The 19,766-nt window shown below is 34.2% G+C and overlaps 1 protein-coding gene across 3 annotated transcripts in view; it reads left to right on the top strand.

Moving 5' to 3' along the window:
* The first annotated feature begins 2,147 nt into the window (after positions 1 to 2,147).
* Positions 2,148 to 19,766, top strand: part of LOC134543239 (NADP-dependent malic enzyme-like) — a 37,922-nt gene continuing 20,303 nt past the window's right edge. The window contains exons 1-6 of one of the 3 annotated variants that reach the window (XM_063388143.1): positions 2,148 to 2,288; positions 9,050 to 9,218; positions 14,659 to 14,817; positions 16,719 to 16,900; positions 17,132 to 17,312; positions 18,372 to 18,500. In XM_063388143.1, coding sequence (XP_063244213.1) covers positions 2,281 to 2,288; positions 9,050 to 9,218; positions 14,659 to 14,817; positions 16,719 to 16,900; positions 17,132 to 17,312; positions 18,372 to 18,500 — 828 coding nt within the window. In that variant the 5' untranslated portion in view covers positions 2,148 to 2,280. Of the gene's footprint in view, positions 2,289 to 7,413; positions 7,583 to 9,049; positions 9,219 to 14,658; positions 14,818 to 16,718; positions 16,901 to 17,131; positions 17,313 to 18,371; positions 18,501 to 19,766 lie in introns of those variants that run through there. The other 2 variants (XM_063388141.1, XM_063388144.1) reach the window with 2 other exon arrangements.

Raw genomic sequence — 19,766 nt, 5'->3', positions numbered from 1 at the left:
GGGCTATTTCTAAAATTTTGTCTCGATACCTTCCTTGCATTTGCCGTATGCCACAAATATTTTCAACATATATCCACTTGGCGTAATATCGCATGTGTGTAAAAATTCGCTCGCATCTTTCGAAAATTCTTGTAGGAGAAAAACAAACGTAGAGAAGCTGACGAGTTACAGTTTTACAGATAGCCTCTAAGTATATTTAATTACAAAAAAAAATGGCATGTAAACGCCGACCTGGTCACTGCTCAAAATATCAGAGTAGGGTCTGTTTTCGAAAAGCATGTAAGAATACACTAGGAGTAGGTGAGCAGTCCTGTTCCCGAATTTCGTTTTCCAACTTTAATTTTCGGTGATTGAAAAGGGCTAAAACGTGTGTTTTCAAAATAATTTTTAGGAAAAATACACCCGGTACAGATTTTTGAAAGCACTGAAGGGGCTTGCATTATAACTATCTTAATTTGTCCACCAAATTGTGTTATGTTTACCGCTCAGATATCATACTGCATAAAGACCCATTATTTTTAGCACATACATTTCGTCACCATAAAATATGTCAAAGCAGACCGAACATCGAAAAACAAGTGTCACACCCGAAAAAAACTTTCTATTTATTTTTCATAATAGGGATTGTAATCTAATATTTATTTATTTATTTATGCAAGCCGAACATACATTGTCCAAAACCGGCTTGAGCTATATAAAAACAAAACAAAAAATACAAACAATTGGCAGTACAGGGATAAAAATAACTTTTCCTGTACAGTGGTGTACCTATATCTTCGGACGGTGCACAGAAATGTAAACACGCCCTATATCGATATTTACCGAACGTATTCAATGTTGTAAAGGAAATTTCCACAGTGGACTGTATCCGTACTTAGTCTACAGTTGAAATGCATATGACAAGTTCATATGTCTTGCGTAAACATCTCAACATTTTGTGTTTAACTTCGTAAGTGAAGTGATATTGATACCTAGAAATGAGACTTCCAACAACTTCCTGCACGATCTAATTCTGTCACCTGTCACGGAACCTTTCGTACGTTTGTGTGCCTTGCGTTTTAGCACAGGCTATTTTGATTTGCGAAGCAAACAGAACTTGGATGCCTCTCTTAAACTGTGTTCCCACTACTTAGTCTCGGTAGGTATCTCACAGGACACGAAAGTCACGAGAAATTTTATGAAAATGAAGGACTAGTCACGAAAGAAAAGATAAAGTATCGAAATAAGCAATAACGTGCTAGAGGTCATTAAATTTTAATATCCAACAATCTTTCGCTAGCCTGCGATTTCTTTTACGCCTTACTTCAGTATACAGATCACATTTAATATAAATATTAAGACTGTCCGCTTGAATCATTTGGAAACTATGCCTGAAAACGTTTTAATTAACTTTCTAACTTAAAATCATAACGTTCATGCAAATACTTCTACATCGTATTTCATTTACGCATGTTTAATTTTTCTTATTATTATACATAAATATTCACCCTGAGTTATAAAAAATATCTGAAAGATACGTTTACTAAAATGTCCTGAAAATATCCAATATTTGGTTTTACAGAAATTTGTAGAAACCCTGTCTTATAATCTCATATTTACTGACAACCGTTTTCAAGTACCGAAATATTCTTCAGGCAAATAAATTAGACTGTTATCTACTACTCATGGGCATATGAAAGTAATGGAAAAAGGCAAATACAGTCCTGGTTGCTTTAGGCTAATAAATTTTTCATACGTTCTTTGTCGTAGATATACTTACTATAAATTTTAGCTTGTTTTTACCCTTTGAATCTTCCAAAGTCCCTTTTAAAAAATCAGAGGGTGTTAGTTATGTATTCATGAACATCAAGGCATTTTGTCTACTCTTATAAACTAATTAAAATCAGAAAAATTAAATTTGAGCATTAGGTATCTATGAAATTTGAACTACGTTTTCACTCGGTATTCCGAGAACCATGTTACGATGCTACAATAATTTAACATTGTGCCCTATTAAATTTTCAGACTCAAACGTAATAATATATATATAATTTTGACATTGTCAATACCGAAAAAGAACTTAATAAAACTGATTTCGTTCGGAACGATCTGATGTTTATATTTGTAAAAGTAAACACAAAGACTTATAATTCATAATTCAGTGCATAGAATACATGTATATCTTATCTATGACATAACACAAATAGCGTTTGTCTGATCGAGTGATTTGCGTTTGATTTAGCAACGTCAGTGTAATACATACATCATGACTGCTGTCACATAAACAACTTAATCTGCAAGATGTCTGCGTAAGTAAAACACGCAAAGATCAAACCATTCCCTTACAACACGAAATATTCAGATTATAATTTATCATAAACTTAACAATTGCAGATAAAAAAGGAGGTAGCATCATAGTTTTGAAATTTTACTGAAACATTGTGTGCCAATTGGTCGCGAGCTATTTGAGTTCAAGAACTACAAATAATGATAACTATAGGGCTTTAGACTCGTTGTTGTGCTATCAGAGACACATTGACGGATTCTCCGATACTACAGTGGGATCGGTTAATTTCTAGAGTCGCGCGTCATTTTCTGTAAATAAAATAACATTCCGAAAGTGGTGTTCTTTTAAACATTACAGATCTTAATCTGTTTACGCGAAAAACAAAGTTGCAAAATTCTTACTGGATTCCGAGAAACTCACTTTTATAGGTGAAGTGACATCAATATAACACTAATATCGCCATGTTTAACTACGTGTGTATATCATGTATGAGTTGTGAATTAGTATTAATAAGGAAAATATTACCGTATGTAATTTGCTTTGGTAATACTTGTGTCAACTATCGTTTTGTATTAATGAGGAAAATAGTCCCGCATGTAATCTATAACGTATTCCTAATAACATTCCTGTCTTTTTGAAAAAAAAGCCTTGGCTACGCTATATCCCTGGAAAACCACAGTATCAGGTTGGGGGGCGCGAAAGACTACAATATCGGAAGACTACCATAATGACAGTATTCCGCAAGGCCTCTTAGAAAAAGGCGGAAAAATATCATAACGGAAATCTGCCATAAGTTCAAAGGACGGGGGCGGAATTCTACCATATTTCCTTATACACTCCATAGAATGAGTACATCTGCATTGCTCTCGATGTAGTGTATACAATATGTCGCTAGGTAGCACTGTTCTTAGGTTAACTTAAAAGGCTATAGATAGTGCTTCTGACGGTTTCTTTCTGTAGCTCCACTCATAAATAAACTCAACAGATCGCGCACCAATAGAAACAAAAGTTTCCAAAAATGGGTTATAGGAAGCAGCACTGTATACTTATAACCGCAATCTGTAAAAATCAAACTATGGTAGTTTTCAATTATGGCACTTTTCCTCCTGTTTTGACGGGGTGCGATGGAAGACTGTCATAATGTAAGACTGCCATAATGATATAATTCCACCTGGGGGAGACAGAAAACTACCATAAGTTAAAACGTGACCATACATTCCTAATACTCGAACGACATGAGTAAATTATGTATATTATCTTAGAAAGAATATGTATAAATAAGCAGCAAACAAAGTCTTGTGATTCTAATTAAGTGTTTTAACTCCAGACCACTAGTTGAAATGAAATGCAATCTAGTGACCGAAAATCACAATTCCCTGACAACCGACGGTTAAGTAAGTAAAATATTACATGATTTATATGATATGTTTGAAATGCTACGACAGATTTTCACCATCAGGTGTATAGTTATATATACTTCTGAGGTGACAATTCAATTGAGTTTATTTTATGTAATGTCTATCAAAAGAAAAAGAAAATAAACTGAAGCATTAATGATAACACAAAAATATATATTTTTATGTTACTACATCATTAATAATACCCACATTATGTTTCCGGTGGGCTATTGAGGTTCACTTTTCGTGGCCTGACTTCACTACTACCTTACTTCTTAATGGCTGTGGTGTTGTTTTTGTCATGTTGGGGATTTTACAGGGTATTGTGATATGTTTTTAGCATGTGCTGTGAAAACCATTAGAAGAGTATTTTAACATATATATGTACAGAAAACAACAATTACCATTAAGGATAGATGAAAACAATCACAGCATTTCCAACCTGTAAACTGTGAATACGGAATATTTATTATACTTTACTTGAGAATGATTTACGTTTGCTGTTTAAGTTTAGCTGATTAAGTAGTTGTGAAATTAGACCTATCGGTATTTTAACTGCCTCAGTGACTAAGAAATAATTTAGAAATACTGTAATGAGCTGGTTAAGTGAAAACATTTCAGAATATTGATTTATGAAGCCTTGAAATCAATTTTATATTAGTTTACCAGGAGAATAGCCTATTTCCGATATTATTTTTCTTCTTATTACGAAATGCCTGCTTGCCCTTAAAAATATTAATAGCGAGGTCAATGCAGACGGCAAGAAAAAACGCCACAGTAGTGCGACAATGTGAAAGGGATTAGCAATGACCTACAGTACGGAACCATCCTACCAATTTTATAGAAAAAATCAGCGTGGCTGTATCGAGACTCACGGCCGTTGGTTTCTCGTGAAACTTACATGTCAGAGAGTCGGTTTTAGTGTAATGGTTTAAAATTAAAAATAATAAAAACGAGAAATTGACTACGTACTAAATTTTTAATTCAAAACAGACACAAAATGGTAGCTAAATATTCATTTCAATTAATATTCGACGGAAATTCTGTGGTATGATAAATGAGATACCGAAGGCATAATATAAAAATTAATATTTTTTGGTGAACGTACAATCTGTATTACCCAGTGTTGTCAGTTCTCTAAACACAATCACACGAATCACCGTGCTATTACATCTGAGTCGTAAGCTACACTGAATACAAATTTTTTTTCGACCTTAAATTAAAAATATTAGTATTTGGGAGATCTGGGTGACGACTTAAGTGGGTCTCAGGCCGAAGCCTATTAGCTAGGAAAATGTTAAAGCAAGATGATACAGACCTTTTCGTCAGACTTTTTCTGGTACCCATTTGTTTCGCTGTGATTTTTAAGACGTTTTACGTCAAAATGATATGACAATTACCCGTCGGGATTTGAACCAATGTTCACTGGAATACGAATATAGTGTCTAACGACTCGGTCCATAAACTTCGATAGTGTATCTTTTCTCATCTTCAGAATGTCTAGTAGTGATTCCTTATGCTACAAGCGTGAGTGTACGATTATTGCATAACAGTACAAATAAATAGTTTCAGACTATAGTACTCCATGTAGGCTATCATCACATATCTTGAATAAATTATTGACACATGATATTATAAGTACAACTATCATAAATTACGGTCTCCAAAATTTTAATTCACGACTTTTGAGTATATCGTGTACTAGTGCGTGTAACTACATGTGATTTTGTTTACACATTTACCATGAGTGCAGAATTTATTTGTGGAAGGGGATGGCAGAACCCCAGTCCCTTCTCCGGAAACTCTTTTACAAAGATAATGCTTGAAAATACATTTTTAGGTTAGTTGAAGATCCCTTAATTACTTTTTGAAATTCCTGCTATTGTAATTTTTTTAAAATAGAAATTCTTTGTCTAAATAAATCTGGAAAACCTACTCCCCCCCCCCCCCTCCTTTTATTACTACGCTCTTGACACTTACTGTTACAGAAAAAGGTTCCTCTTTTGAATAAGCTTATCTGAAGTGTCAAAAAATATACACATAAAGCAAACAAAATAAAAATATATTTAAAGAAAATCAGTATCTATGTGAATATCAACAAAGTCAGTATAGTTCGTTAAATAAAATCTCCACTGACAAACAACATTTTAAATAATACTAGGTAAATTAATTCAAGATATAGTTTCGGACATACGCCATTACTAATTAAACTGTCTGTCATGACAAACCTCAGTCTGTCTGTGCCTTAAGAAGGAAATAAATAGATCACTTTCCCGAAACGCAGTAACTGTTCTCTTAGGAATCATATACGTACTGTGTTAGTCTGCGCTATCATCGTTGTGGTTTTAAAAATATCTGTTTTTTCGCTCAACTGTTGCTGTCATCACTGTTTATTCACATCGCTGGGTTCACCTGTGCTTCTCTGTATAGCCGTTGTTTTTTCAATTTTTATTTGTTACGTTTCATCGTTGAGTTATTGTTTGCCGTTGTGCACCGTAAATTTTCTTTGTAAATGGAACATAAATATTCATATAAACTTACATATTTGTTAGTTTTTGCAATTACATGAAAATAACTGTATCACTACAAAATAGTGTTACCATTTTTGCTTCGTGTTGCCCCAGTACCTCTAATATTTAGTCATTTGCAAACAGTTGTTTGAATATCTTTCCAGTATTAGCTGCGCAAGTTAATCACGGTAAAACAAACGAAAGCCAAAGTAATATAAAAAGTTAACTTTTCTGTGGCTTTAAAACCAAATAAATAAAATGTTTATACAATAACTTCATGCTAGTAAGCACACACATATTTCAACTAAACACACTCTTTTAATATCTAACATTTATTTCAAAAAAACATTACAATCGATAGTGCAAGCTGGTACATAAGTTTTTTACTAGTCTATATTTCTATATAATTATTTTACAGCGGAACTGTAAGTTTGTTTGCAAGAAATCAACTAAAAAATTCCTAGACTAGTTACACAAATTATATTTCACTGTTATGAAATTACATAATTCATGCTTAACGAAACAACATAAGAACACATAAATTTGTTTGAAATTAGATGTTACTGCACGTGTTATTGACACACAAAACTACAGTCAACTCGTGGAATAAAATCATGTCAGTGTTAATAAGACTGCAAGTTTCCTCTCTACCACTCTGGTTCTGGGGTAGAGCGCCTGCCTTGTGACTTGTAGGACCCGGGTTCGCGCCCCGGCTCCTCCAAGGCGGATTGCCCAGACAAAATGGTGGCATTTTCTCTGGTAGGAATACAATCCCTTGTAACAAGTCAGGCTACCAAAGAAACGGTGGGTGTAACAGAAAAAAAAACCTTCCAGGTGGCTTCCAAATCGGGAGTCCGTTTCTTTTCTTGGGCTCCCGATGCGGTGGCCATTCCGGGGGTTTCTCCGGGGGAACGGAGTTTTGCAAAAATATTTTTTTGTAGTGTTTTAGTTTTTAGTAACTGTAGCATTTTCATTCCAACATGTTATAAATAAAGCTCAAACAAACATTTTAAACATTACATTTTTATTTTTGCTTTTGTACTGAGATAAAAAATAAAATGTTAGAGGCTTCAAAATGAAACTGTAGTCACACATTGCATATAACTGTGACGCCACCCTTCCGAATAAAAAAACAAACTTCATCGCTATGGCAGAAGCCTTGGGCAGAAGCGTCACGCCGGGGCACGCCTTCATACGATCAGCTTCGACTCTACTCGGGTATCTTCGTATACAGCCGTCGGCGACGTTTGCGCAGACGCAAACCAGCGGCCTAGTCGACCGACAGGCTGGGCAGCTGTTCGGGGACAGACGGAGAACATGGTTTCTGTTATTCCAAGGGTACTAGTGTAAGTTTTCTGAAAACCAAAATATTTGCGGATGTAGTCTTGTCGTAAGTCGTTAAAAAATGGGTAAGTATAGTAGTTATTTGAAATGATTCAGGTGAGGAAAAAAAATTATAAAAAAATTTGCAGGGTTTTAGCTCGCCCAAAAATAGCTGTCGTGAAACGATCAATAGTGAAATTTGGCAGAAGAATACAATAGAGATAGTAGGAATTGTTCAGAAAATATTAAGCTATGTCTATTTTGTATATTACGTTTAATAGATGGAAACATTTTATATGATTATACATAATATTTTAATTTTAATTTCAAAGTGTAATTATTTGTTGACCAATCATAAATTATTTCGCCAATGTTTTTGTCGGCTTGCAAGTAGATAATACAACAGTACGGTTAGATTTCACCGTCACTAGTACCCATAGTAATTTAACAAACAGCTGCTAGTGTAATGAATTAAAAAAATCCCCATAATATAACTCGAATACCAGAATATCATGATAAACTGGACAAAAACATTACCAGTAGACTCTGAAAATCACATTTATTTTATACAAATTTATATTCCTTACACCATTTTGAGTATTCTCAAATTCAACCTAGGGTAATAAAATTGGGTTTTTATAGCCACTACTGTGATTCATGAAGTACACAAAGATAAAATTTTCATTTAAACAAATTTCTAAAAAAAAAAAAATTGTTATAGCCTATTCAAAACAAATGGCATTTAAGTTGTCCGTTTGTACAATGGAAAATTTGGTTATATATCTTATACTAACCAAAAGTAATGCCTTTTTTTAGACAAAATATAATTTTTTTATTTTAAATTTGCAAGTGGTTTCGTTTTTATTACTTAATATACTATTTAGATATAAAGTTAAAGAAATTGTTTGTAGATTAAACTAGTTATTTAGAAACTATGCAACCTAGAAATGTGTTACCTATTAAAAGTAACAAATAATGCTAATAAAAGTTCCTGAATACCCGAAAGATACAAATAATTGCATATTATGAACATTAGCCAACACATTACTATATTCTTCAAGGCTTCTTAAGTGTAGTATCAGAATTTGTATTTGCAAACATTCAGTTTTTAAGTGGAGTAAGAAAACTGTTTGGTTCGGTGGCAGCTCACTTACATTTGTGCAGAGGAAGGTACAAAGGGAGGAGAGACAATGCGTGAAGATGAACAGTGTTCCTGGTGGGGACAGGGCTGGAGTAGAATGGGCTAGAGGTGGGAGGTGTGAATGAACTATGAAAAGAGCTTAAAGTGAAGGGAGTGTGAAGTGGAGAGAGGACTCCTTGGCACTAAGGTGGAAGCGTATTTGCAAGTGGGTTCAAAAAGCAAAATAATAATAAAGTCAAAAGTTACAAATTCAGGTTCAATTTATTTAAGCATGTTTAGAATTGTTTAGAACCGCAAACATTTATTTTCCTCTTGTGTGACAGGATAATGCAAAGGATTTGAGCGGAAAGAAACTAAAATGTGTTGGTTTAACCGCACGCCGATCCATGCTCGAGCTTGGGCCGTGTTGCAGGGAGAGCCTGGGGGGCGTGGTCCGTGGCTCTCGGCTCCTGGGGAACAACTTGCGTCTCGTGTCGGTCGTCCTCTCCCCGAACCGCCTGTACCATGAGGTCACGGGAGACATCATCTGCCCCAATGTGGTGCAGGGCATCGACCACTTGCGAGACCCCAGGTTGAATAAGGTATGCATTGTCGCATCCCTGCGAGTCTTGATAACTAACTAATTGCCATGAACTTTTTATGTTCTCCGGCAAATCATTGTGCTAATGTTGTGGACGTTTTAGATTAGTACAAAAATAGGTAAATATGTACAGTCGCGGTAGATGCCAAAAAAAATGCTAAAAATCTGAAAATACTTTTATTCTGTGCCCTTTCACTTCCTCTTTTCAAATCAACCGGCGGAGGTAAGAAATTCCAAATACTTTAGGAGATATTGAATTTTTAAATTTCATCATATGTAGAGTCGCGGTAGATGCCAAAAAAAATGCTAAAAATCTGAAAATACTTTTATTCTGTGCTCTTTCACTTCCTCTTTTCAAATCAACCGGCGGAGGTAAGAAATTCCAAATACTTAAGGAGATATCGAATTTTTTAATTTTCATCACAATACCTGCGTAGTATGCGGCGATGACCATTGTTTCTTGTCATTGATAATAAGGTTTCTTGTTTACGAGTATCATGTTTCTTATTGGACAATTTTGTCACGTGACTGTTCTGTGATTGGCCAGTATTCAAATTAACCAATAGGTGATTATTTATTCCGTGATTGGTCAGTATTCAAATGAACCAATCCGTGATTATTTTTTCATTTATTGTTCAATACGATGTTTAATTAATCGGTGAACTTCTGCCGTGAACGACTGCATCATTTCCTTATAGTGGCAAAGGAAATGTACCCGCCTCCAACTTAGGTGAGTTTTTAACGTTTCTAATTTTAAAGTATTATTTTTTTATTTGGATATTGTTGCGCAAGTAATAAGTAAAAAAAAATTACGTGAGTTGTTAATGTTCATCATTTGTCCGGGTTTTGTTAGGTCAGGTCAGTTACATTATAAATAATTTAAAACTAAAGAAGGTAAATCTGTATTGTACGGATTAGCGCCAAAAAAAATCGTACAAATATGAAATAGATTTCATTATATGCACTTTTACGTCCTCTTTTCAGAACCGCCTGCGGAGATAAAAAATTCCAATTACTTCTGGAGATATTGAATTTTTTAATATTCATTTTTTGGCTATTTTTTAAAAAAAAAATTTAAAAATCCGAAAATACCTTTATTCTGTGCTCTTTAACTTCCTCTTTTCATTAAACCCGGCGGAGATCATAAATTCCAAATACTTTAGGAGATATTGAATTTTTTAATTTTCATGTTGTGCACTGATGCGGCATTAAGCGGGAAGCCTACGATTCACACATCTTTCTGGACATACCCGAATACTCACGTTGGCAAGCCTTCTTTTCTTAAAATTAGCAAGAAGTAATTAAAAATACTTTAAAACATTGTAGATGGTTGGTTATATCAGGTAAATATAGCTACATTAAAAAAACTGTAAAATCATTTTATGGTTGCTTAGCAAATAACATTTAATATGTAGCTCCAGCGCTAGGAAACCGTTTACATGATTTCACAGTATTTTTAATGTAGCTATCCTAACCAAATCAACCATCCACAATGTTTTGAAGTATTTATAATGTAGCTAACAACCTAATTGACCATTAGTTTTCATGAGTTGCATATTTATTTACAATAAACAAAAAAAAAACCGAAGATGCACGATCGGGCGTTTGCCTCTCGTCTGTTGAAAGAAGGCTTGCCAACGTGAGTATTCGGGTATGTCCAGAAGGATGAGTGAATCGTAGGCTTCCCGCGTTCACCATTGTTGCTTGTTTACAAGTATTATTATTTATTTTTTTCGCGACGTAGTTGAACGACTACATCACGTAAAAAGAAAATTACGTGAGTTCCTACTGTTCATCCTTTTTCCCGGTTTGTTAGGTCAGGTCAGCTACATTATAAATACTTTAAAACTAAACAACCATTAAAATTAATTTTTATTATTTTTAATGTCCGTTCAGTTTCAAAGTATTTATACTGTAGCTGACCTGACCTAATCTACCTTTGTCCCGTTTTGTTAGGTCAGATCAGTTACATTATAAATACTTAAAACTATACAAGTAAAATTAATTGATATTTTTAATTTCCGTTTATTTTGAAGTATTTATCATGTAACTAACCTTACCTAATGGAAAATTTCTGTTATTTAGGCATTTACGCACACACGGCAAAATATAAAATTGCGTCTGTTGAATGATTACATAGGGCTTGTATTGCAAAATAAGAACGGCGATATCTCCAAAAGTAATTGGAATTTTTAATCTCCGCAGGCGGTTCTGAAAAGAGGACGTAAAAGAGCATATAATGAAAGTTATTTCATATTTGTACGATTTTTTTTGGCGCTAATCCGTACAATACAGATTTACCCTAAAGAACCATTAAATTAAATTCACATTATTTTTAATGTCCGCTTAGTTTGAAAGTATTTATAATGTAACTGACCTGACCTAATCGACCATTTTATTTATTACGCATTCACTAACACACGTCTAAATAAAAAATGGCGACGTTCGAAGGGTTAAACGGGCGTTGCATTGCTAAATTAAAAAATTCGATATCTCATAAAGTATTTGGAATTTCTTATCTCTGCCGGTTGATTTGAAAAGAGGAAGTGAAAGAGCATAGAATAAAAGTATTTTCGGATTGTTAGCATTTTTTTCCGCATGAATACGCAGGTATTGTGATGAAAATTAAAAAATTCGATATCTCCGAAAGTAGTTGGAATTTCTTATCTCCGCCGGTTGATTTGAAAAGAGGAAGTGAAAGAGCACAGAATAAAAGTGTTTTCGGATTTTTAGCATTTTTTTTGGCATCTACCGCGACTGTACATATTTACCCAAAAATACTTTCGTTTGTGTTTTAGTACGTATTATCTTTTTTGAGTTATCTAGGAGAGAAGCATGTCTTAAAGAAGTGATTAAAAATATGAAAATGCAATTTTTTTAATGCCATGAAGTTTTTTTATTAGTTTGTATAATGGCAAAGCTACAATTTAATTATTTCATTACCGGAAAGAGAATTATTTTCTAGTTGCGTGTTCATGGGTGTACATGGTATTCACCATGTTGAATACTTGGAACAAGACGTTTGCATGTCATTTGAAATGTGGATGTTGTGAACGGTTGTATGTTATTGTGAAGGTGTGTTATTTAATGTTTACCTGTTTACTTGTTTTTGAGGTTAGATTTTTGAGCGTATTGCTGATTCTTGTAAACAGAAAGGTTTGTTGGGTCAGGTAACTTATATTAATGAAATGAGAATACGTAATGAATATTGCTGACATGATTTCACCAAATATTTACTTGTTTTTACACAATTTTTAATGTATCCAACCTAACCAATAATTAAAATTTTAAGTTCTGGGAAACTACTTGAAATATTGCAATGCCATTTTACAGAATAGTTATAAAAATATCAGGAAGTAAAAAAAAATACTTTTCTGTTGGATGCATCCTTTATTTAAATTCATTATTATTTTCATTGTAGTATTAGTTGGGCAATCTATTTCAGAATAACTGTTGATGACAATTTTAGCATAGTTTTTATGCTTGTGTAGTTAAAGAGTTGACATTTACAGGGTTCTTCCCAGAGACCAATTGCACTGCTTCTACTTAAAGTGTTTTAAATATCGGTTTATTTTTTCTCTGAGAATATAAAACCTGACTTAATATATTAAAGGCTTGAATTACCCCTGTTCAGATTTCAGAAGTGAGTAGTCTAAACAGATTTACACTTGGAAGAAAGATAGATCCATCTATAAACAAATAGCCTCTTAAGATCTTGATTGCCCTTAAACAAATTTGAAAAATGTTGATTTTCATTTAGTCATAATTTGTTTACAGAATAAAAGATATTTGATTATTTAATAGTTTTTTTTCTGGCGACTGAAAATAAAGTTTCAGGGAATGTTGTAATGTATTTTGTAAGCACAACGTGAAGCTTGAACAGAATATTTAAGGTAGCAAAATATAGCTAAGTATTACTTATTAAGATTTTTGTATAAAAAAATTTATTTTATTGGCTGCATTTTATAGCTGTCGGGTAGGATGGTGGTACATACTGTAAATTTTATTTAGCAAATTTAATTTCTGTTAGTGTACATTTTTACAAAATTCATTATTTCGTGCACTATAAAACTATAATGCATGTCTCTACTGTCATAATTATTATTAGTACAACTTATAGTTATCCCTCAAATATTTTCAATATTGGTTCTTGATCTGTAATGAAAACATAATCATTTTGTAGCAAAAAAAAAAAGACTGTGCCTACTTTGTAGGAAAACATTTAGTCATTCATTAATGTTAGAATTAGATAGTGAATTTTATATGTATGATTTACTAATGATTTTGTAGTGGAGAATATGTAGTTTGAATGAAAACTGACAACTAAAGTATTAATCTGTGCAGATACGTATTTCTTCTGTAAATGCTTTGATATGGAACAAAATAAAGATTCTTCTAAAGTTCATGATCGATCAGTCATAAGTGAAGAAATTTTATAGCTTCATGTAGGCTAGTAGGAAAAATTATAACAAATGAAAATATTCATGGAAATAAATACTCAATTTAAAATAAAATTATATAGTTATTCACAATTTCCAAATGATTGAAGATTATTTAAACACCATTTCAGAGAGAAGATATACCATTTTTATTTCTGCAGCTAAGTTACAGTAACATTCCATTCATACTGTAGTAATGTATGTTATAAGATATTGATTAAAACCTAGAAATAATTGTATAGGTGAGAATACAGTAAACATGCAAGACATAAAATTATGTTCATTATGAATGCAACTCAATTATAGTAGAAGTTAATCTTGAACTGAAGTAAGTATGAGCCTTTATTTTCACTAATGTAATACAATACAACGCAACAGGTTTGCTACGCCACTATACGCCACTATAGCCGAGTTTAATATTGGCATGGAGGAATTAATGTTCTGTTATTTTAGAGCGATAATTTTTATGTAGAACAATTTTGTCAGATGTTCCACAATATATGCCTTTCATTTTGTAGCAAATTTTGTCACCAGATGTATGGTTCCTATTATTTTCTTTTTTTTTAATAGTCTTGCAAATATTCATAATTATAATTTTTGCTTGACTAATTGCCATTTTGTTCAATCACTGTAAGTATATTTTCTGGTTTACGTAGCTCATTTTTAAAATATTCCTTCTGCGTTCAGCAAAAGGCTATGAATTTCTCACGGGTGTGCGAAGCCGAGCCTAGTGCTTGGATGCTTTCACGGTCTTTACTGCCTTGTCCCACTTCCCCGGGACGAGTGCTTAAGTCCTGTCAGCGCCCCCCACCCCTGCGGACGATGCCTGTTCCGTCATGTGCGTTTGAAGCCGAGCCTAGTGCTTGGATGCTTTCACAGTCTTATCTGCCTTGCCCCACATTCCCCGGGACGAGTGCTGGAGTCTTGTTAGTGCCCCCCCCCCCCCCCAACCCCTGCGGACGATGCCCAGTCTGTCACGTGCGTGTGCCTTGCGGGCGGCAGGGGCTGGCGTTCACCCTGGAGGAGCGACAGCAGCTGGGGATCCACGGGCTGATGCCGGCCCGCTTCAAGACCCAGGAGGAGCAGCTCGAGCTGTGCAGGATCAGCGTGGAGCGCTACCAGGAGGACCTCAACAAGTACCTGTACCTCGTGGAGCTGCAGGTGCGCTCCCTCTAGGAGCTGTGCTCGGGCCCGTATTCCAGGCGGAAGAATGTTCACACTGCAATCGGATAGCGCTCTTTCCGTGTTGTCGAGTGTGTGATGCGTGCTCAATGCATGTTGTTGGTTGATCACACATTTACATGCTTCGGTATAAAATGTTTAGAAAAACTTTAAATATTTGGAAAAAAATTTGAAACAAAAAATCCTGAACCTAAAATAGGATTATATTCACACATATCAAGGCCATAACAGTCAATCAATATTTGCACCTACATATATATATATATATATCAATTTATGATTCTTTCAGAAAAAATGAAATATTTTTGGGTGAGTGTAGGTGCAAATGTTACAGGAATGTACTCAAAATTTCATTTGGTAGGTCGGAGGGGTAATAGAACCATGTTTTCAAATTATTTTGGTTTATTGGTGGGAATGATAGAATTATTGGATTTTGTTGTTCAGGGGGAGGGGATATATCGCCCCCCCCCCCCCCCCCCTTCCTACGTATGCTCCTTAGTGTGGATGCATTCTATATGAAGAGTGCACAAGGAATTTAGGGAGAGTGTGTACATGTCAATGCTGGGTTTTGAAACATCAGAAATAATGTTATGTGGATAAACCTATAACTCTACATCACAACATGAGGTATGTGAAACTGGGAAATTAGTTGAAACTAAGTACTTTAATGCTGATGTACTTGTGTAAAATAAACCAATATTAGTGATCGCCACATAAATATTCCTTTTTATTAATACTAGTGATATATTAAGACATGGAAATCCATTACCATGTTCCTGGAAATTAGAGTGGTGTGTCAATACAGGCAAAGCTTTTTCCTGAAAGTGTATTATGTAAGATGCACTTAGAATAAAAATATTTTTTGCGAGAATGTGCAGTATACAATGCAGTTACAATTATTCTTTGTATTTATACTGAATGGCAAGAAACACTAACGAACTTGTCAGGTCCGTAAAGTAAGTTAATGGACATGGGCACAAGTACTCTTCGATAGACACTTTTTTTTACCATAGCTGTGTGGCCTTTACCTTTTGCTGGTTACACTTGGCTTCCTCATCTGTTTTTGCAGTGTGAAGAAGTTGGTTCAACTGTGACCTACAACATCACGCCTACTTAACATTGTGTTTGTTACACAATGATTCCTATCTGTGTAGATCAGTGTGGGCATAAAAATTTTATAAAAAATTTTTGTGTTAATATTTTTAGGTAGTTTTCAGCCTTCTACCTGAGAAGATAACTATCCAAAGTTGTCATGTTTAAGAGTACCTCTCTCCCATATACTCTTACTTGCACTTAAGCCAATAATTGTTTTCACCTATTGTCCATTGTGTCGTACGATGTGAATCCATTCTTGCTTTCATTCTTATCCTTAAAGGTTTAAATTTTCTGAAAGCATTTTTGCTATCTCAGAATTTTAATTTCTCTAAATACTTATATTTTTTAGTATCTTAATGTTTTATTGACTTGCAAAAAATATAAAGCAATAGGCCAGCACAGTTAAAAAAAAAAAAAAAAAAGTTTTTTTTTATAAAACACTGCTTTGAAACTTACTGAAATTGAACATTTAAATTGCTAGTACACACAATTGCACATGCTAGGCCTGTGGTAACACTAGATTTTTGATGCAAAGCCAATATTAAATTGAATTTAATGCATTACCTAGAATATGTTCTTTTAAATCTTTTTCTCAAATATTAATTCTTTCAAGTGCTAATGGTTTGATGGTATTTAAGGATTTGATACGACAATCTCTGCAAATAATAATAATATATAATTGGTAGAAACAAGAATTAAAAGGTCCAATTTCATTTTTTTTATTTTTCATTTTTATTACAGCCAATGAGAATGCTTTATGTTTTATAAGTTTGGTTGTGTGGCAGGATCGAAATGAGCGCCTGTTCTTCCGGCTCGTCTCTGAGAACGTGGAGCAGATGATGCCCATTGTGTACACCCCGACGGTGGGTCTGGCCTGCCAGAAGTTCGGTCTCATCTACAGGCGACCCAGGGGCCTCTTCATCACCATCAACGACAGGGGTCATGTGTTTGATGTGTTGCGAAACTGGTAGGTGAACGTGTTGAATCTCATGCTGAGATGTGATGTGCCCAAAATTTATAAAACTTTACTATGAATGTCATGCTGAACCAGTTTTTTTTTTTCAGTTTAATCAAGGCATATCTGTTTGGGATGATTTTACCTTCAAATAAAAATAAATTAACCACAGTAAAGAAAAATTTCAACTCCAGTTCCATATCTAAAGTACTCTTATCATGAAGTCTTGTTTGTTTTCCGCAGGCCCGAACCGGATGTGCGTGCGATCGTGGTGACAGACGGTGAGAGGATTCTGGGGCTGGGTGACCTCGGAGCATGTGGCATGGGCATCCCCGTGGGCAAGCTGGCGCTCTACACTGCACTGGCGGGCATTAAGCCTCACCAGTGTCTGCCCATCACAATCGATGTGGGCACCAACAACGAAGTTAGTAACTGTCACATTGCTCTCATTTCCCGGTAGTGATTGATGGTCTGTGCAGGAATTTCCTCTCTGTTGTTATGTATTTTTGATAATTCCTTGTCTTAAAGCTTTAGTCATTATTACCTAGTTTTAAAGGGGCCATTAAAATTAATTGCAGTACATACACTATAACTAGAGACACCTGTAATCAGTCAGTTTCATCATTAAAAATATGTTAAAGCAGTACTTAAGTCAGTGAATAAACTGCATAGTGGTGTAAAAATGTTAAAATTAAGTAAAAAATTTTTAACCAAAAAACATGTCAGTGTGTAGTATTAGTTTAATCTCTCGGTTTATGAAATTCTTTCTAAGTTGGTGCACATCACCATGGAACAGTAACAGTTACAAACCGAGTAAACATATAGGCCATATTGCCACTGAAATGTATGCAGCAAAACAAAAGTGTAATTAATTATGCATTGTAACTCTGGAAATGTTGAAAAAAAAAATCACATTTAATGAGTTATGAAAATGCATAGCTTTCATGATTTTCTAACTAATCTAATTACACAAGAGAAACTTTCTCCATAATTTTAAGTTTTCTCAATATCTGACAGCATTCAAATTGAAAAATATCATGATAGACGAGTGGATTGTTGTAAATCGATCTGCGATGGACAGACGTGACGAGCTATTGTAATTCCGGCTATGTTACGTTAAAACAAAATTTGTTGTGGATTTAGCATTTACTGTCTTTTTTTTTTTCCCCTTTTTATTTTTGCAAATAAAGCACGTCCATAACTATCAGATCCCTACAAGATGTCTTTCATTTTTGATTACTAAAATTTGTGTGTTTCAAATACATTGTAATGAGATTTCATTGTATGTTAAATATGTACCTATAATTGATTTTTTTTAATACCAAATTTAAATACTAAAAACCTAAATTTGTTTGGAATTGCCCTTTTGTAGCAATCCAATCTCCAGTCCATGCATTTTAAATTCTTATCAGTGTCTTAAGTGAATTTATTATTTTTTCACCTCAAAATTTTTTCACACCATCATGTTATTTTTTTCTTTCAGGAACTATTAAATGACCCACTTTACATTGGGCTACGGCACAAACGAGTAACGGGGAAGGAGTATGATGACTTCATCGATGAGTTCATGCAAGGTGTCGTAAAGCGCTATGGTCAGAACACACTTATACAGGTTTGTCCTATCTCCATTTAGTCATTTGGCCTAAATTACGTTATTAACTTTTAATGTTTTATGTTTACATTGTGGAACTAGAGTAATTGATCAGGTAAAATTCTAAAATGTTTCCCAATAATAAATTTTGGTAAAGAAGAAAATACCAGAAATTCTCTAAGGCATTAATAATGAAAGAGGTATTTAGGTTTTACATATTGTTGAAATGGACAAATACTACATACTACAAGTCAGGGATTCCAATTTTAAGGTACCTACCCACCATTTGCCTGGGGTGATGATTCCATGAAAGACCAAAATAAGGATGAATTGATTGGGATTAAAACCTGAAGTCATTCTGAATGCGAGTCCATTTTACAGTTGGCCTCGTCATTTTATCTGAAGTACCGTATTGACCAGTATAAGCCACTCCCTTGAATAAGCCTCGCACCAAACTTTTAAACAGAACAGGTGACCATATTTCAAGTTTCTATTCAATGTCTGTTCAGGACTTTGGTAATCATTCAAACTTATAATATAATTGCCTTAAATGTTTTCTGTAAACCTAATAGCATTCTCGATACTGTTGTTGATGTTTGCTGATTATTTTTTAAAGCACTCTTTATTCATAACACAAGAGTACTATTAGATGTATCAATATTTCCAGCAAAAATCTTTTTGAAAATACATAACCCTACAGATATTAGGCAGTAAATATTTATCTATTGATTAGTTGTGATAACGTTTACTTTGGCACGAGGGAAAAAGCATCATGAATGTAAAATAGCTACCGACCACAGCTGTTTTGTTTACTGCAGTGAAGTACCATTAACATCCCAGCCACGAATGACCAAAATCAATGCTATGTTACAAAGATTATAGCAAAATAATTTGGGAAATTTTGAAGAAGTGCACCCACAGAAAATTCTCACGTTTCAAATAAAAATTGTATTTCAATATATCATTACTCAAAAACACGGATTTTTCAGCAACCTGCAATCAGTCAGTAATTATTACGTCTTTTTCACAGAAACCCACACAAACCACATGCAAGATGTCCGTCGTACATTAGCAATAGCAAGTTGTCCTATCTTGGAGCTTGACGGAACTTGTGCTCTGCAGCGTTGTAAAGTTTTGAATAAGCCACCTTTTACGAACAGTTTTGCTCTGGTTATTTGGGTAAACATAGTAAATGAATTTTAGTATTTTTACACATTTACTGTATTTTATTGTTGAAACGTTGAAAGTAAGTACATATTTGCAAACATTTAAATTCATACTACTTTT

The sequence above is a fragment of the Bacillus rossius genome, assembly GCF_032445375.1.
Source record: "Bacillus rossius redtenbacheri isolate Brsri chromosome 9 unlocalized genomic scaffold, Brsri_v3 Brsri_v3_scf9_2, whole genome shotgun sequence".
NCBI classification, from domain to species: Eukaryota; Metazoa; Arthropoda; class Insecta; order Phasmatodea; family Bacillidae; genus Bacillus; species Bacillus rossius.
This window is presented reverse-complemented; position numbering and strand designations above follow the sequence as displayed.